A 14,220-nucleotide genomic window follows, 5' to 3' on the forward strand; every position below is an offset into this window, starting at 1 on the left:
GAGAAAATGTAGAGTCCTACCTTTTAGCTGAGACAGACACACAAGTTGGAGAAAGAAGAAGGCAAAGAAACAGAATGAAAAGAAAAGATCATCAGGTGAGGAGATTTTAACACAAGAAAATCCTCCTTTAAACTTCACTTGCAGCCATATGTATGCACATTTTCCCCGGTTCTCTTTCCTCTCACTCTGACGTTGCAAATCCATTCTGTCCCAGATCACACTAGTGATATTACAAAAACAGTAATGTACACACATTTAAAGTTGTAAAAGCTCCAGTGGGTGTGTCAGGAGATGATCCGCTGTGGATAATTAACTTAATTAGCAAAAAAGAGAAAGCTCTGGAAACATTTCCATAACATATTTTATTGATCAATGGAGAGTTTTGTCAAGCTGAAGCTATGGTGTTTTAGGTAAAAGATACCAAATAAGCAATGCTAAACAGCATAAGCAAAAAGAAAAAAAAAAAAAAAGAAAAGAAAAACAAACACAAAAAAAAAAAAGCGTGCAATAAATTGGCCTTGGACTCTATTTAAGTGATGATTTTGCATGTGCTGCCGGTTGTTCTCATGGTAAGTGTCACTAGAGCAGAGAAGCTGTAGAAGGAAAATAGTTTTATAGTTTTTAAATGTTGCAAATCATTGACTAGCGATGTCTCCTACTGAATCTCCTGTTTGCCACAGACATTTTTGCTTGCGCCTGCTTTCAAACGTGATTGATAAGGACGCAAAAATAGCACCTTAAATTCGGTTCAGGTTTAGTGAATCATTTTAGAGGCGGCCTGTAAAAATAAAAGTCACAATAACACAGAATTTATACTCAAATTTCCTTTTTTGTCATTTTAAAGGCAAAGTGGGAAAACTGTAATTAGCTCTGCCTCTAGCAGTTCCATTCAACTTCACTTTGATGTTTATGAAGCCAAGTTACACTTCATTTAGAGTGCAGAAACACGAGTAGAGTAAATAACCCAGTACAAATTTTGAGAAAGGTAAGAGTCAATATAGCATGAGAATGACGCGCTTTTGGCTGCAGCAAGCTCAGTGATGACTTTAGACGTGAGCTGGTGTGAAGTCATCGGCATCTGGGTCCATCTGTTAGCAGTATCATTTGGTCAATTGGGAAAATGTGGGTGGTGGAAGAAAATCTACAACTAATTAAAAAAAAAAAGTCAGCATTAATTTTTCTTTTTCCTTGAGAGCTCTGAATGATTTAATAGGAAAAAAGTGGGAGCGGCAAAACTTGCAAAATAAACATGTACTGATGACTAATAAAAATCTTTCCTGCATTTTATTTTAGCATTAAAATGCAAATGAAGGGTGAGCTGACGCCCTCCACAACAATAAGACTGTTTCTGTACAACATAAATGCATTTCGTTTGAAAAGCGAAAATCATTCCCTGTTGATTTTAATTCTTCTATATCCCCATCACACGATTGTTCAACTACCTCACATTTCATTTTATTTCACAGAGTAGCAATGAGAAAATGATTTGCACTATTTTGTGCATCTGATGCTGCAGCATTGTTGGATGTCCAGCTAAACCAGGCTGTTTGGACTTCCAATAATAAAGTGACATCAAGCTCCACTATGCTGAAGGTCTGTCTGCACTGATGAAGAGCAGCCCACCTTGACCTGCTGAATGCCTTCAATGGCTGAATTTTCTGGGTGATATTTTAAGTGCATCAACCCAAATCAATTTAACGTTTAAATTTAAATCAAAGTGACCATTAATATAAAGCCATAGCTAGCGATCAGGTTGCTATATTGGTCACTTTGTGCCTAATGTGCAGTGCACCATAGTCTACATGATGACGCTGCTTGGATGACAAGTCTAAGTTGCATTCCAACTCCAATCTGACTCTGAAATTTAAGCCTATTCCACTGGATTAGTGCATGTTGTGTATTAGTTAGAACATTTTATTTATTTATTTATTTTTCAACTAAAAATATCTTTGCAAAAGTGTGATAAAAACCTGCAATGTTTTTATGTTATGTAAAACACAGAGAAAACGAATGGGCCATTCATCTTATACGGAGGAAAAACAAATATACCAGAAATATAGTGGAGGCAAAGCAGCTAATTTACTCCATGGCTATGTTGGCATGAGAATGCCGGTCAAGTGAGCTATAAGTTGGTGGCGGTACAGCCACCTAATGGGTGGCAGCGATGAATGACTCAACCGTTCCACTTCCATACTGTATGCTCTGAAGAAACAAGCAGACCTCTGTTTTAGCTAGCATCCTGAATCCAAGTCCTCTTCAGTGGGAGCCGCAGCCTGTGCTAATGGTGATGATTATTAAAAGGACCTGCAGCATGTCTTTACTGAAGTAGGGAGTGAGAAATGTCCCACAGTCTCATTGATTTATGAGAAATTACACTCTGTCAAAATGTAGAAATAGGCAGAGAAGCTTGGCAGTAGATTTTGAATGTCGTAAAATTAAATGACCAAAGTTTAATCATCCTGCAAACACATACTCTGAGAATATTTATTGCTATTTACACCACAAATAATCTTTTGACTTTTTAATATGACCTAATTCAGCTTGAGTTTCACAGACAGACAAAAGGAGCCTGTATCTGGGCGACTGCACACGACTTTTCAGTTTGTGAAAGAAACGGACCACCCAGGTGACTTTTCAGCAGGTCAAACGTGGATTTAAGAATATTTTCTGACCGTGTCCAGGTGAGTGCGCTGGTGCTTGGCTCGGTCGCTAGAGTTGCTGAATGCCTTCTGGCAGCCAGGGTGCTGGCAGAGGTACGGCTTCTCGCCCGTGTGGCTCCTCAGGTGGATCTTCAAGTTCTCCAGACGAGAAAACGCTTTGTTACAGCCCTCAAACTGTGGGAGGAGGAGGAGAGACCGCTTACAAAGAGAAAACGGAGGGAAACAAAACATGTGCCTGAATGATTCGGAAATAAGTCACCCCTCCATTTTACTTATTTTGGAGCTTCTAATAAGGATAGTGTTCATTCTACAAGACATATTGACTGATTAAAGAAGACTGGAGGTGCAACTGTGAGCCCTTCTTTCCACATCTTTTGAAAGCATCTGCCAATCCAAGACTCTTTGTGAAAACCACTGAGCACCTGCGCTCCCAGCCCAGCCTGTCATGTTAATTGCAAGGGAAACTGGAGCACGCCATACAGTACGGTGTCATTTATGTTGCCGTAATGCATAGCGGGAGATAAGTATTCTGCAGTGTATAGTCCATTACTGACAAGTGACAGTGACTGTAAACAAGCTCATATCTGACCCTGCTTGGCTCATTCGATCCCAAGCACTCACCCAATGAGCACCACAGATTTGTTAACGTGTGAATCATTCATGAGACGTCTCACGTATCCACTTCGGGGCTCGTAAAGAAAATGGAAAATGTAACAAACAAAAACAAATTGTGGAGGGTGAAAGTAGCTTTCGCTGTCAAGACTCTCTACGGGGAGTGTCATGTTAGGAGTGATAAAGTTTTTAGGTGGAAATAACACAGGAGGGCCCACTTAATATAACTTTTGAGACGTACAGGAGCCTCTTACTAAATTAACCCTCTGACGCATGAATTCTAAAAGAACAAAAAAAATCTTTTGTGTTTTTATTCTTGAGTTCGGGGATTTACAAATGTGTCCACTCCTGCGGACAACCTGCTCCTGAGCACAAAAACCAAAATGTATAAACTTAACGTTGGCTCTTTAAGCACCGACTTCAACTGCTGTCCTCACATTGTGAATCTCCAAACACTTGAATGGGCTTTGCTGCACAATCCTCTCAAAAATCTGATTATCCCTGTTGCTTGAGCACCTTTTGCTACACCTTGGACACAGCACTCTGTGAACTTCCACCCTCTCGACCTGAGAGACTATAAACATAACATTTCTGTATTGAAATGTTTGCGTTTTCTAAGAAACTGAACTTTTGGTGTCATCAGCTGTAGGTTATAATCACTGACATGAAAAAAAATGGACACTTATTGATTACTATAATAATATGCATATGTAAATCCATTTACTGAGTAAATACCGGCATTGGTCAGCTTTTGTTATCCCTCTAAAGATGAATTTGTCTATTGGAAAATATTGACAATTATCATGTGAAAATGAGGGGAGAAATCTCTATTGGTCTTTTAAAGGTAAATACCCGACTGCAGTGAGTATCTGATCAAATATCTTGACAACTGACATCAGCTTGTTGTACCACCAGTGTTACTTTATAAAGATAGAAACAACAGAGTTTTAATATTCTGTGTAGAACACATAAATAAAATAAATATAACTGTAAAGATGTTCTATTTCATATGACAAAAATGAAGCACAAAGTACAGCATCCATCAGGCCAACATTAAAAATGCCTTGTTGGGCTGAACTCAGTAAATGTGAAGTTGACATCTTGCTGCTAAAGCTCACGTCTTTTTCGTCCATTCTCGCCTGACCTTTAGTTAGGCCGACTGACAACAGGTCAGGTTGCAGCTGAGGACAGAGCAGCAGCACTCCAGCTCTCTCTTAGCTCAACACTCATCCCCGGCCTCCTTCTTTCACTCAGGCAGCGCAGGTTGGGCCTTCTATTCACCAAGGCTCCAGTTAAGAAAGACGAAACCCAAGCCTGTCATGGTAGAACCGTCTTAGGTGACGGCGCTCATTTGTGGGTTTCTGAATGCAGCGACGTGGCTCAGTAAGAGAGTCTTAATCTGTCCAAACCAAGCAGTGTGTCACACAGCTCCACAAAGAGTTTGTAAGATTTCTGAGTTAATAAGTTTGGAAACAAAACTTTCATTCAAGATGATCAAAACGAGGCTTTCACCTCCCCACGCCAAAGAAAAAACAAAAAAAAGGTGCATGCAAATAACTTTTTAAGGCTAGTTTTACTCAAACAAGCATTAATATACCCAAACACAGTACAGTATGAGGACTTGTTAGTGCTTCCAAACAGAAATAAGCTTGAAATTTTTATATCCTGTCCAAGTCCTGTTGGACGTTAATGTTGCCAGGGCTTGACATTTTGCTGCAAAAGAACACAAGTCCTCAGAGTGCAATTCACATCTGCAGCTAAGCCAGATGCATAATCTAAGTGCATATTAATGAGTACATAAAAGCAAAAATGTGGAGCTCAAAAGGCAAGTCTGCACAGTAAAGCAAAAAATAGTTTGAATATGAGTGTGGGATCTGATCTCATAGACAAACACAAAATGCTGGTCTGTCAGGGAATTTCAAAAATATGAAAAATGTGCCAAGAATTAGCCTTCAGCCCCTTACTCAATAATTTGTCAAGCTACATTGACAAATTATTGACTAATTAATTTAGTCAATAATTCACTAGCAGTGTTTGTCCATTCTTCTCTTGAAAATAGAAAGTCAGATTCCTCATCTGTGAGGAACATTTGTTTTCCTACTTTAGCTCTGGTTGTGTTTAGGTTTGTCATTCAGTCTTTATTGGTCAAAAAGTTGGGATTTTTTTACCATCCATCTTCCCATTAGCTTTCATCAGTTTTCCCTCGCTGCTAGGAAGGCATCGCCCCAGCATTTAGTACTTTTGTACTTGTAAAACATATATAAAACAATGTATAATTTTCCTTGAACCTCACAGTTTTATACAAGTCCGTGCTGAAACTAAGACGTTTTTACTTATAATGCAACAAAGTGAAAAAAAAATTTTCATACATATTTTTGCAAGGCATCGTATGATATATCTGGTAGTAGACTATGAGGCTGAGAATTAAGTTTTGGAAAACAAACCAAGCTCAAATTTAGTTCACCAAAATTCCATATTCATGGAAATTTGTTTCACTGAAACAAATTTGAGGATAAATCAGTTAGAGGTCTGTGGAGGAAAACCATGTTGCTCACGTAAAGCGTATTATTGATCTGAGGATATGATTTGTAGAGAGACAATCCAAGCGTGAAGTTTTCCTGGCGAGTAAAACAAAAAACCTCATAAGGCACCAGCATCTTTAGGGATAGACGTTACCCAGAAACTCAGCAGAAAAATAAATCTATGCTAAAGTAAACCATTTTAATTCAGCCAATCTGCTGGTTTAAATTACTTCTTTCAGAAAGTGTGCTGACTGTCAACTTCATTTTGGAGATTTGCTGTATTACAGTGCTGGTAAAATGAAATACGCCACTCCTGCTGGTAATGAGAAGAAAAAAAAGAGTGTGCAATAAGAGTCTCCGTCAGGCCGAACCATATGTGGTCCCATTTTGTTAGCCAAGACAGTTATGTGTTTTGGTTTTTTTTTCTTCACCCGACTACACTTATCAAAGTTACAGCTATAATGATGATAAAAGCCTCTTAAGATAACATGTGTACATTGAGAAGCATAAACTGTCAGTAAGGTGGTACACCATTCATAAGAAGCTGACTCAAATCTAAACTGCATAGAAAGCACCACACGTTTGAAAGTGGTATAAACAGAGTTGGTGTTTGACGAATGACTAGTTTTACCTTTGATATTACCTATAAAAACAGTTTAAACTGTGCTAATCACATTAATTGCTTTAAACATGTTTAGTTTTCCTCTCTGAAAACCCTCGGTCCAGGGTAAACCAGAAGGCAGCCACACGAGGGGAGTGGCACTGGCACTCTTGAGGGCTTTCAGCCCCATTTGACACCGTCCTCAGACCTGAGTGGGTCGCTCAGCGGCTCGGTAAACATTGGGGATGACAGCGGGGTCTCGACGTGGCTGAAGGGAGCATGAGCCAGGGTTAAAAACCCGGGACAAGCGGCTGATCACAACAGACAGATTATGGACTCTGCATTCAGAACAGAGGTGGTGCGTCACGCTTTTCAGGCCTTCATGGGAAATTACTCTTGACTGGCAGGGAAAAGACCAAACAGTGTCAGGACTAAAAGGCAGCAGTGTAGGACTCTGCTCGCAGGCAGCGGCTCATTAGCAACCTGCTGGAGCTGCGGCTGATGGGAACAAACCAGCCGTTGTGGACGGCTGCTGGGTGGAATACAGCTGCTGACATGTTTAACAAAAATCCGATTTAAAGTCTAAATGAGTGACGCAAGAAGACATATTAACACGAAGAGGATCAGAAGATTTAAAGAGGCTCATCTGTCGAAAAGTAATATTTGCGCAGTGAAGTGGTTGCTACTATCATTGAATACATTTGTTTTTATTTTCATTTAAGGTTCCAAAATGTTCTCTTTCTACTTGCCGGTTGCAACAGATTTAAGGTACTCACTTGGTGTCCCCTTCAACATGAATATATTTCTGTGTCCCCTTGATGCTGGAAGACAGAACTTAGATTTGGGAAAGGATCCACAACCAGCTGAATAAACTTTCAAGTTGAGAAGCCAGCAGGATTCTTTCACTGAAGTGCTAATTTATTTTTACAACATAAAGTTGTGAAAAAATCTGTGAAAAAAAAATCAAGCTCCTCTGCCTCCTCCAAGTGCCTGAATCTGAATCATAACTTCAAGAGCCTTTTAAGTGGATTTTTTTCTTGGATCTCAGAAATTCTGACTTTTAGTACAAAATAAATTAAGAATGTTATCAAACTTGATTTTAAAAAAACAGAACACATACTGTGTAGATAACAGTGTGTAATAACTGGATGATACAAAACATTTAATTTGCAATTCTGACAGTTTTATCTTAATAAACCAACAACAACCTCTGTTATTGAATCTCTGCTTTAATGGATAAAGTGTGTTATGCAGCTGATCAGAGCTGGCTAATTAATTAGCAAAATAGTTAGCAGATAAAAAGTGTCAAAGACTGCAGCAATGATATTATTAGTTTAGGTTGTTCAATAATGACATACAGGGAAAACACAGTTAATGGCTGCAGATTTCACAGTGTTTCAATGTGACAGTCATCCTCAGTCTGAAAGCTGGCAAAGAGATCTGACCAACTACAATCAATTATTCGAAGGGGTATCTTGATTTGCAATGAAGTAACAATCACTCATGTTCTAAAGGTCTGAGACAGAGAAAATACATTCTCTAAGCTTATCATAAAAACCTAGACTCTTTACAGGAAAGCAACACAGAAATAGAAAAGTTTTCAATCATCCATTCATCCATCCATTTTCTTCCACTTATCGGGGGTCGGGTCGCGGGGGAACCAGCTTCAGAAGGGAGGCCCAGACTTCCTGGGAGACTGTATCCCCACAACGTCATTGTGAATATGTAGCTGCTGTCAAGGCAACTGCATCTGGCTTGTTGTTTTTTGTTATTTGGTTTAAAGTGGCAGTAGTTAAATTTTATTTAATATAAAACATTAAGTTTGAATGTGTAATGGTGCCCGGTGGATTTGTGTTTATACTCATTGCGTTCAGTTTAGTGTACATTCAAGTGTGGGGGGGACCTTTTATTTTGTTCCGCGGACCATGTGTTGCCCGGGAAAACATTGGCTGGTGCACTTGGAGCCACATGGGCTTCAAGCTGAAGAAGCTGATCACTTGAGCTAAGTTTATTCCTCTGGAGTCAATGCGGCTAATGAGGTACAGTTTGTTTATTTGTATCTTTTTATTTATCTACATACGCCATTTATTGTGAATTAATTTGGGTTTGTGTTACCTTTGTTTTTAGTTCTGACGGCATTTTTGGGGACTTTGTAAAACGTGTCCACAATAAATGGCTGTTGACACCGAAGAACTGCGTTAAGCTTTTATTAATTTGAGAGGAGTAATAGAATATATTACTGTTCTCTTATTTTCTTTAATTTTAAAATGTTTGGCTCTCTTTCCCAGTTTTCAGTGGATATTTAGTGCTTGTACTGCATTGTCTTTGAATTTCAGTGTTTATTTGGGCTTTTAATTTGTATTTCCTTCTTTACCACCAAATTGTTGGCTTTCAATCCGCTAACAATATATAAACTGCCACAGGTTAAATTAGGATGTATAACAGTTTAAGTAAAAAAATAAAAAAATAAAATAAAAAAAAGGGTTTGGAGGAAAGAGTTGGTTTATCAAGAGGAAAACCACCAACACTTCAGGATCTGTACAGAAGGGAGGAGGTGCAGCACAGTGCCCCAGCTACAGATGAGAAGAACATGTGTGTTTAATCTTCCTGCTTCCAAATGCCCTGTGGCAACCACAGAAAAGTGCAGAAAAACGTAAATGAATGAAATTATATCCATATGATCCGAGACGAGCTAAGGAGAGACGAGTTTCTCATGCACTTTGTTAGGATGTAATATTAAAAGCAGCTTAGGTAAAACATTCGCATTACATAGTTTACACATATCATTTGATTTCCACTCCACATCAAGACCTTCAAGCAGCCAGCCTTGTCTGCTGCAGACACGCTTTTAATTAGAAACAAAAATATTATTGGGCGTATTATTTTGATACGTCAAAAAGGAAGGAATTACTTTAAACACAATTGTTTCCCACATTTATGGAGCCTATTTTCTTCTGTTACCAATCTTTGTTATTTGTGAGTAAGGACGATCACAATTCTCCAAAAAAAGAAAAAAAGAAAAGAAAAAAAAAAAGGTTGATGAAAACAGGAAAGGAGTGTTGTCCAGATGCACACGGTGCAGGAACTCAACCGATAAATTGGTAGGAGGAAGTAGTCATTTAAATGACCAAAGAAATTGCTGCTAACGGCCTTTTTGCACTCAGGCCTGAACAGTTTTTTGGTCAAATTAAAAACTATGTTGATGGCACAACAGGAAGCAGTCCTATGATGACTAAATGGGGCTCACATAATGACCCAGCTGAGCTGTTTTTTTTTTCTTCCCAGAGGCTGTGAGTAGATGATTGAGGAGGAAGTGCAGTGATGGATCTTAACCTTGCGTTTCTGCAGCAAAGACTTGTCAAAGTGGTAGCAACATGCTGAGGGTTTATGGAACCACTTCACCATATATGATTCAGACTGGCCAGAACCCCTGTCCAAAATAGCGTACACCTGTGCAGCCCTGCATCAAACTACAGAGCTAAAATGTAATTTTCTTTCAAATGGGCTACCTGGGGCTTACAGGTTCACCACATTATGGGAAAAAGGAACGTATTGTTACATTCTCAAGTAAAAAAAACAAACACAATTACACAGTTTAGTAATTTGCTGTTTTAGAAGAAATCCAACTCTCCCTCTGATCACACAGACATGGTTTGATTTGAAATTTCATTTTATATCTACTTCTTGAAAAAAGTAGGCATATTTTACAGATGGCTAAACTAAACCAGATGGGTAAAGTAAAAGTGGAGTTGATGAGTAAACATACATGAAACTGTTATTTCTATAAAGTCATATTTTTCTATTTCCAATCTATTTCTATTTATATATCTTGGTGATATTTCGGTTTTTTCTTCCTCTTATGAACTCTGACGCCACCTAAATTGACTCAGCAGTTGTGTGAAATTTACAGTGCACAAAGCAAAAGTACATGCTGCTATATAATCGTTTCTTTCAGCACTAATTCAAATCGTCACCTTCCTAAAATAACGTCCTAAGTCATTTATTTTGCCAAAAGTGACTTTTGCAAAACATAAATAAACAAATAAATAGATAAATGCAAAAATAACCTCTTCTTTGTGCCAAAAAATGATCAAGGTAAAAAAAAAAAAGAAGCTAGAATTACTTTAGGAAGGTGACAAAATGCAAATAGAGTTTTAATGGGAAGCATTTTGTCCAGGTTTTAAAAGACTCCTCAGCATGGCTGCGTTTTTCAAAGAAATCATGGAATGTCTCTGTCATTCTCTCTTTGCCAGGACTGTATGTTGAAAATGAAATGAGTACAATTTCAAATGCAAAGAAGAGCCAATAAACTATCCCTGTTTTCACCACAAACAGGTGCACCGTGGCTACTCCAGGTTTTTAATTAGAGTTTCTTCTAGGCTTGTTGCAATAAGCAATAAATCAGTTAATTGCACGATAAAGTAAAATGAGCTCAATAATTCCCATTTGCATAATTTATAATCTTTCTCTTTTTGCATCAAAGGCTGGAGGACAAAAGTCTTCTGTTTGGTTCATTGGTCTCTGTTTTTTACAGAGACTTCATAATTCATTTTGTTTGTCGTTTTTATTGTTTTGTTTGTTTATTTTGGGTATTCAAAACGTCTTCCAGTTTGTTTCAGTGTTAGATATCCATTATTTTGTCATTATCATTATATAACTTGAACAGGGCCTCAAAACAACTATGTTACTGGTTGTCGCAGTAAATTTTGGGAACATTTATCACCCAGCAAATTTGTTACAGTGACACACTCAATATATTAGTCACAAAAAAAAAATTAAAAATACCTGGACCATTGTATGTGTGTTTTAACACCAATGTGAATGCAGGAGAGTGTGGAGAAGGTCTAAATTACTGCTTCTCACTGAAGGTGGAAACTATTTGTGTGAACCAAAACCACAAATTAAACTTTTAACATGATAGAGCCTCTTTCACACATGGAATATGTTACACCTCCACGTTGAATTGAATGTTACAGAAACTGAATTTTGCCATTTAAAAACGAGCTATCTCGTTTCACCCGTCCTCCATAACAACACAATATGACGACTCAGTTGTGGGATGCACTTTTCAATCCTGCTGTGACGTTGGAGATCTTCAAGTAGAGCCATTCTGCTTTGACTCTGGATTTTGCATTCACAGCTATTTTAACCATTCACAACAACTGATTAAAACGTAACACAAAGGATCCAAGGCCACAGCCGTAAGCAGCCATCGAGGCATTAATTATAAACCCGTTCAAGAAATCCAAACCCGCCTTGAAAATAAACCCACCAGAGCTTACGCAATGAAAATCCTAAACATGATCTGCGTTCCAAGCCGGCGTCTGGACTGGTGTTACTGGCAGTCAATGCAGGATCCTGCTGCGTTCTTTGACACCAGCGCTCCTGTCTATTCAGCGCCTTTCACTCACACCTGCCGCCATTTTCACTGTCGCTTTCTCCGGCCGTCTCCCTTTCACCCCCTTCAACCTATAAACTCCTCTTGTTCTGCTGCAGAATGAGCTGCATGTCTCCATTTCATTTTAGGGCCATTGTTGGGATGATGGACGCTAATTCACACGCATAATAACACACTCAATTGATCTACTTTATCTTCTGCTAATCCTCTTTACCAAAGAATGCATAATCAAATTTGCCTGATTAGCGTGTGGTTTGAGTTGATTCGTTGTTGGCACCATCTTCAGTTTCTTTCCTTAGAAAGCACATTTGGTTTTTGCCAATAAACGGGGGAAACTGGCATCTGTGGATATTGCTACGGGACTGGAAAGATTTAAACTATTCATGCTCTAACTAACACTAAACCGCAGCATCTGCTAGGACAACCAGTAGCTATTTTCTAACTGCATGAACGTGTTTATAGTTTCTTTATTTAAAATATGAATTCTTTCAGTGGCCAGAGAACTACTGCTGCACATAATCACATTTTACTTCCATTTATACGCACTCTCTTACCTACAGCCTACTTTTGCTATTTCAGCTGATAAAATGGATGTATGTTTTTCTTTCTTTCTTTTTTCTTTTTTTTTTAATCTTGCCTACTGACTGAACATTTTTGTATCAAACCCAAAGTGATCCCATATCAATCAGATCTGGTAGGTAAGGAAATAAAACTATTCGCTCTCCAAACAGTTTTGGAGTTGACACAGCTGTTTAGGTTTAATGCCTGCTGCAGCAACTCTATAACTCTGACGTGACAACAAATAAACACCGCAGAAGGCCAGCGAGTTGCCAAGCCAAATACCTTGATGCCAACAGCTCTGACATTTAGACAGAAAACATGCCTGCAAAATTAAACAATAGGTCAACACGGCGCTATGATCAACACCAGCTCAGGAACTCAAGGAGAGTGGAGGAGAAGAAAGTGCATTTATGCAACCACTCTGGACCGGGACCAGACCACAAGGACTTGTGCCGAAAAAATGTGGTGCAACTGCGATGCCACGGTGCCCTCTCGATTTGTTCAGTCCTCAGTGTGCCAAAGTTGTGTTCTTTTCTGCTCTCTGCGGATTTCAGGGCTCAGTTTCCAGTTATGTGGATATGGCTGGTTGAAACATATCAGACTGTGCCGAACGTTTACTGTGTCGAGTCGAATCACGGCTCGGGCGCTCTCAGCAGGCCCATCACCATCCATTTACATTTCAATAAATCAGATTACCACATTTCTGTGCATAGATATCTGTTCTTATTTAATAATTCAGTCTCCATTTACAAGTCAGTGTCTTCTGACCTACAAGAAAACTAATATATACAGAATTGCAGAAAGGTTTAAACCACAACTGAGTCCTTCATACTTTGTTTCAAAGGAGTCAGGTTTCTGTGTATTCTTTTAAAGTGGTCTCTCCAAACTGTTCTCTAAGCTTGCAAAAGAAAAGGTTTTTCTTTGGGTTTGACTTGTTTTTTTGCTCATTTTCTCTTAAGCTCAACAGCATGTGGTGGAGTATGGACTGTACTTAAAAAGATTAGGAAACTCGATAACTAGAGGACCAAAGAAGAATTGTTGGGCAAGATCAGCTTGTAGAAGATAAACAGAATCTGAAAGTAATTTCTTCATTAAGAGGAAAAATTCAGCAAAGGCTGGACAAAATACCTAAGAGTTGTTTTTTTTTTTGTTGTTGTTTTTTGAGTTTGAGAAAATTGTTGCCACATCTTTTTCTCTTTGTGAATCCCCTTGTTGGTATTTGATTTTTGCATGTCATAGATCTGAAGAGACTGTCTTTGTGACAGATTGCTTGTAACAAAGCCTCAGGAAAAATTAAAAAATTATGTGAAAACGTTTCTGAAGACAAGATATTGGTTGCCGGCTGGTGACAAGAAACTCAAAAATCCTTCTTCTTTTTTTTTCCCAATCAGCAAGCATACCACATAAGTAAGCATTAACAGATCACTTAGCCACAACAGTGTTCAGTGTAGAACTTGTGACTGAGGGAACAGGCTCAACATTCTCTATTTCTATCAGTGAGGTGATGGAGGAAGCAAAACAAAATGTAAAGAGTTGTATTTTCTATTGAGGTGATGATAGCTAACACAGTGTTAGACAGATGCTGCAAAATATTTCATTTTCCATATGAGATATTTCCTATAAAACATAATAAATTATTTGTAATATAAGTCCAATCCTTGTCCAGTCTGATCCTTCATAATCTGTCAGTTGGAAAGCTTAAATAAAAACTTTTCCCCCTGAATATTTACAATTCATTTTCTAGTAGTACTGTACTTGTAATATGGATATTTTCCTTGTCTTGTCTCACACAATCTCTTCATGACAGTGGGAAAGACTGCTGCGATGGGAAGCTGGTAGAGCTTTTGCAAAAATAAGAGGATATGC

The 14,220-nt window shown here is 38.5% G+C and overlaps 1 protein-coding gene across 1 annotated transcript in view; it reads right to left on the reverse strand.

Annotated features, from left to right (window-relative positions):
• Positions 1-14,220, reverse strand: part of LOC122838224 (zinc finger protein GLIS1) — an 88,247-nt gene that overhangs the window by 23,053 nt on the left and 50,974 nt on the right. Inside the window, exon 5 of the mRNA XM_044128694.1 lies at positions 2,673-2,834. Within this exon, the coding sequence (XP_043984629.1) occupies positions 2,673-2,834 (162 nt within the window). The remainder of the gene's footprint in view (positions 1-2,672; positions 2,835-14,220) is intronic.

Source organism: Gambusia affinis, linkage group LG10 (genome assembly GCF_019740435.1).
Source record: "Gambusia affinis linkage group LG10, SWU_Gaff_1.0, whole genome shotgun sequence".
Lineage (NCBI taxonomy): Eukaryota > Metazoa > Chordata > Actinopteri > Cyprinodontiformes > Poeciliidae > Gambusia > Gambusia affinis.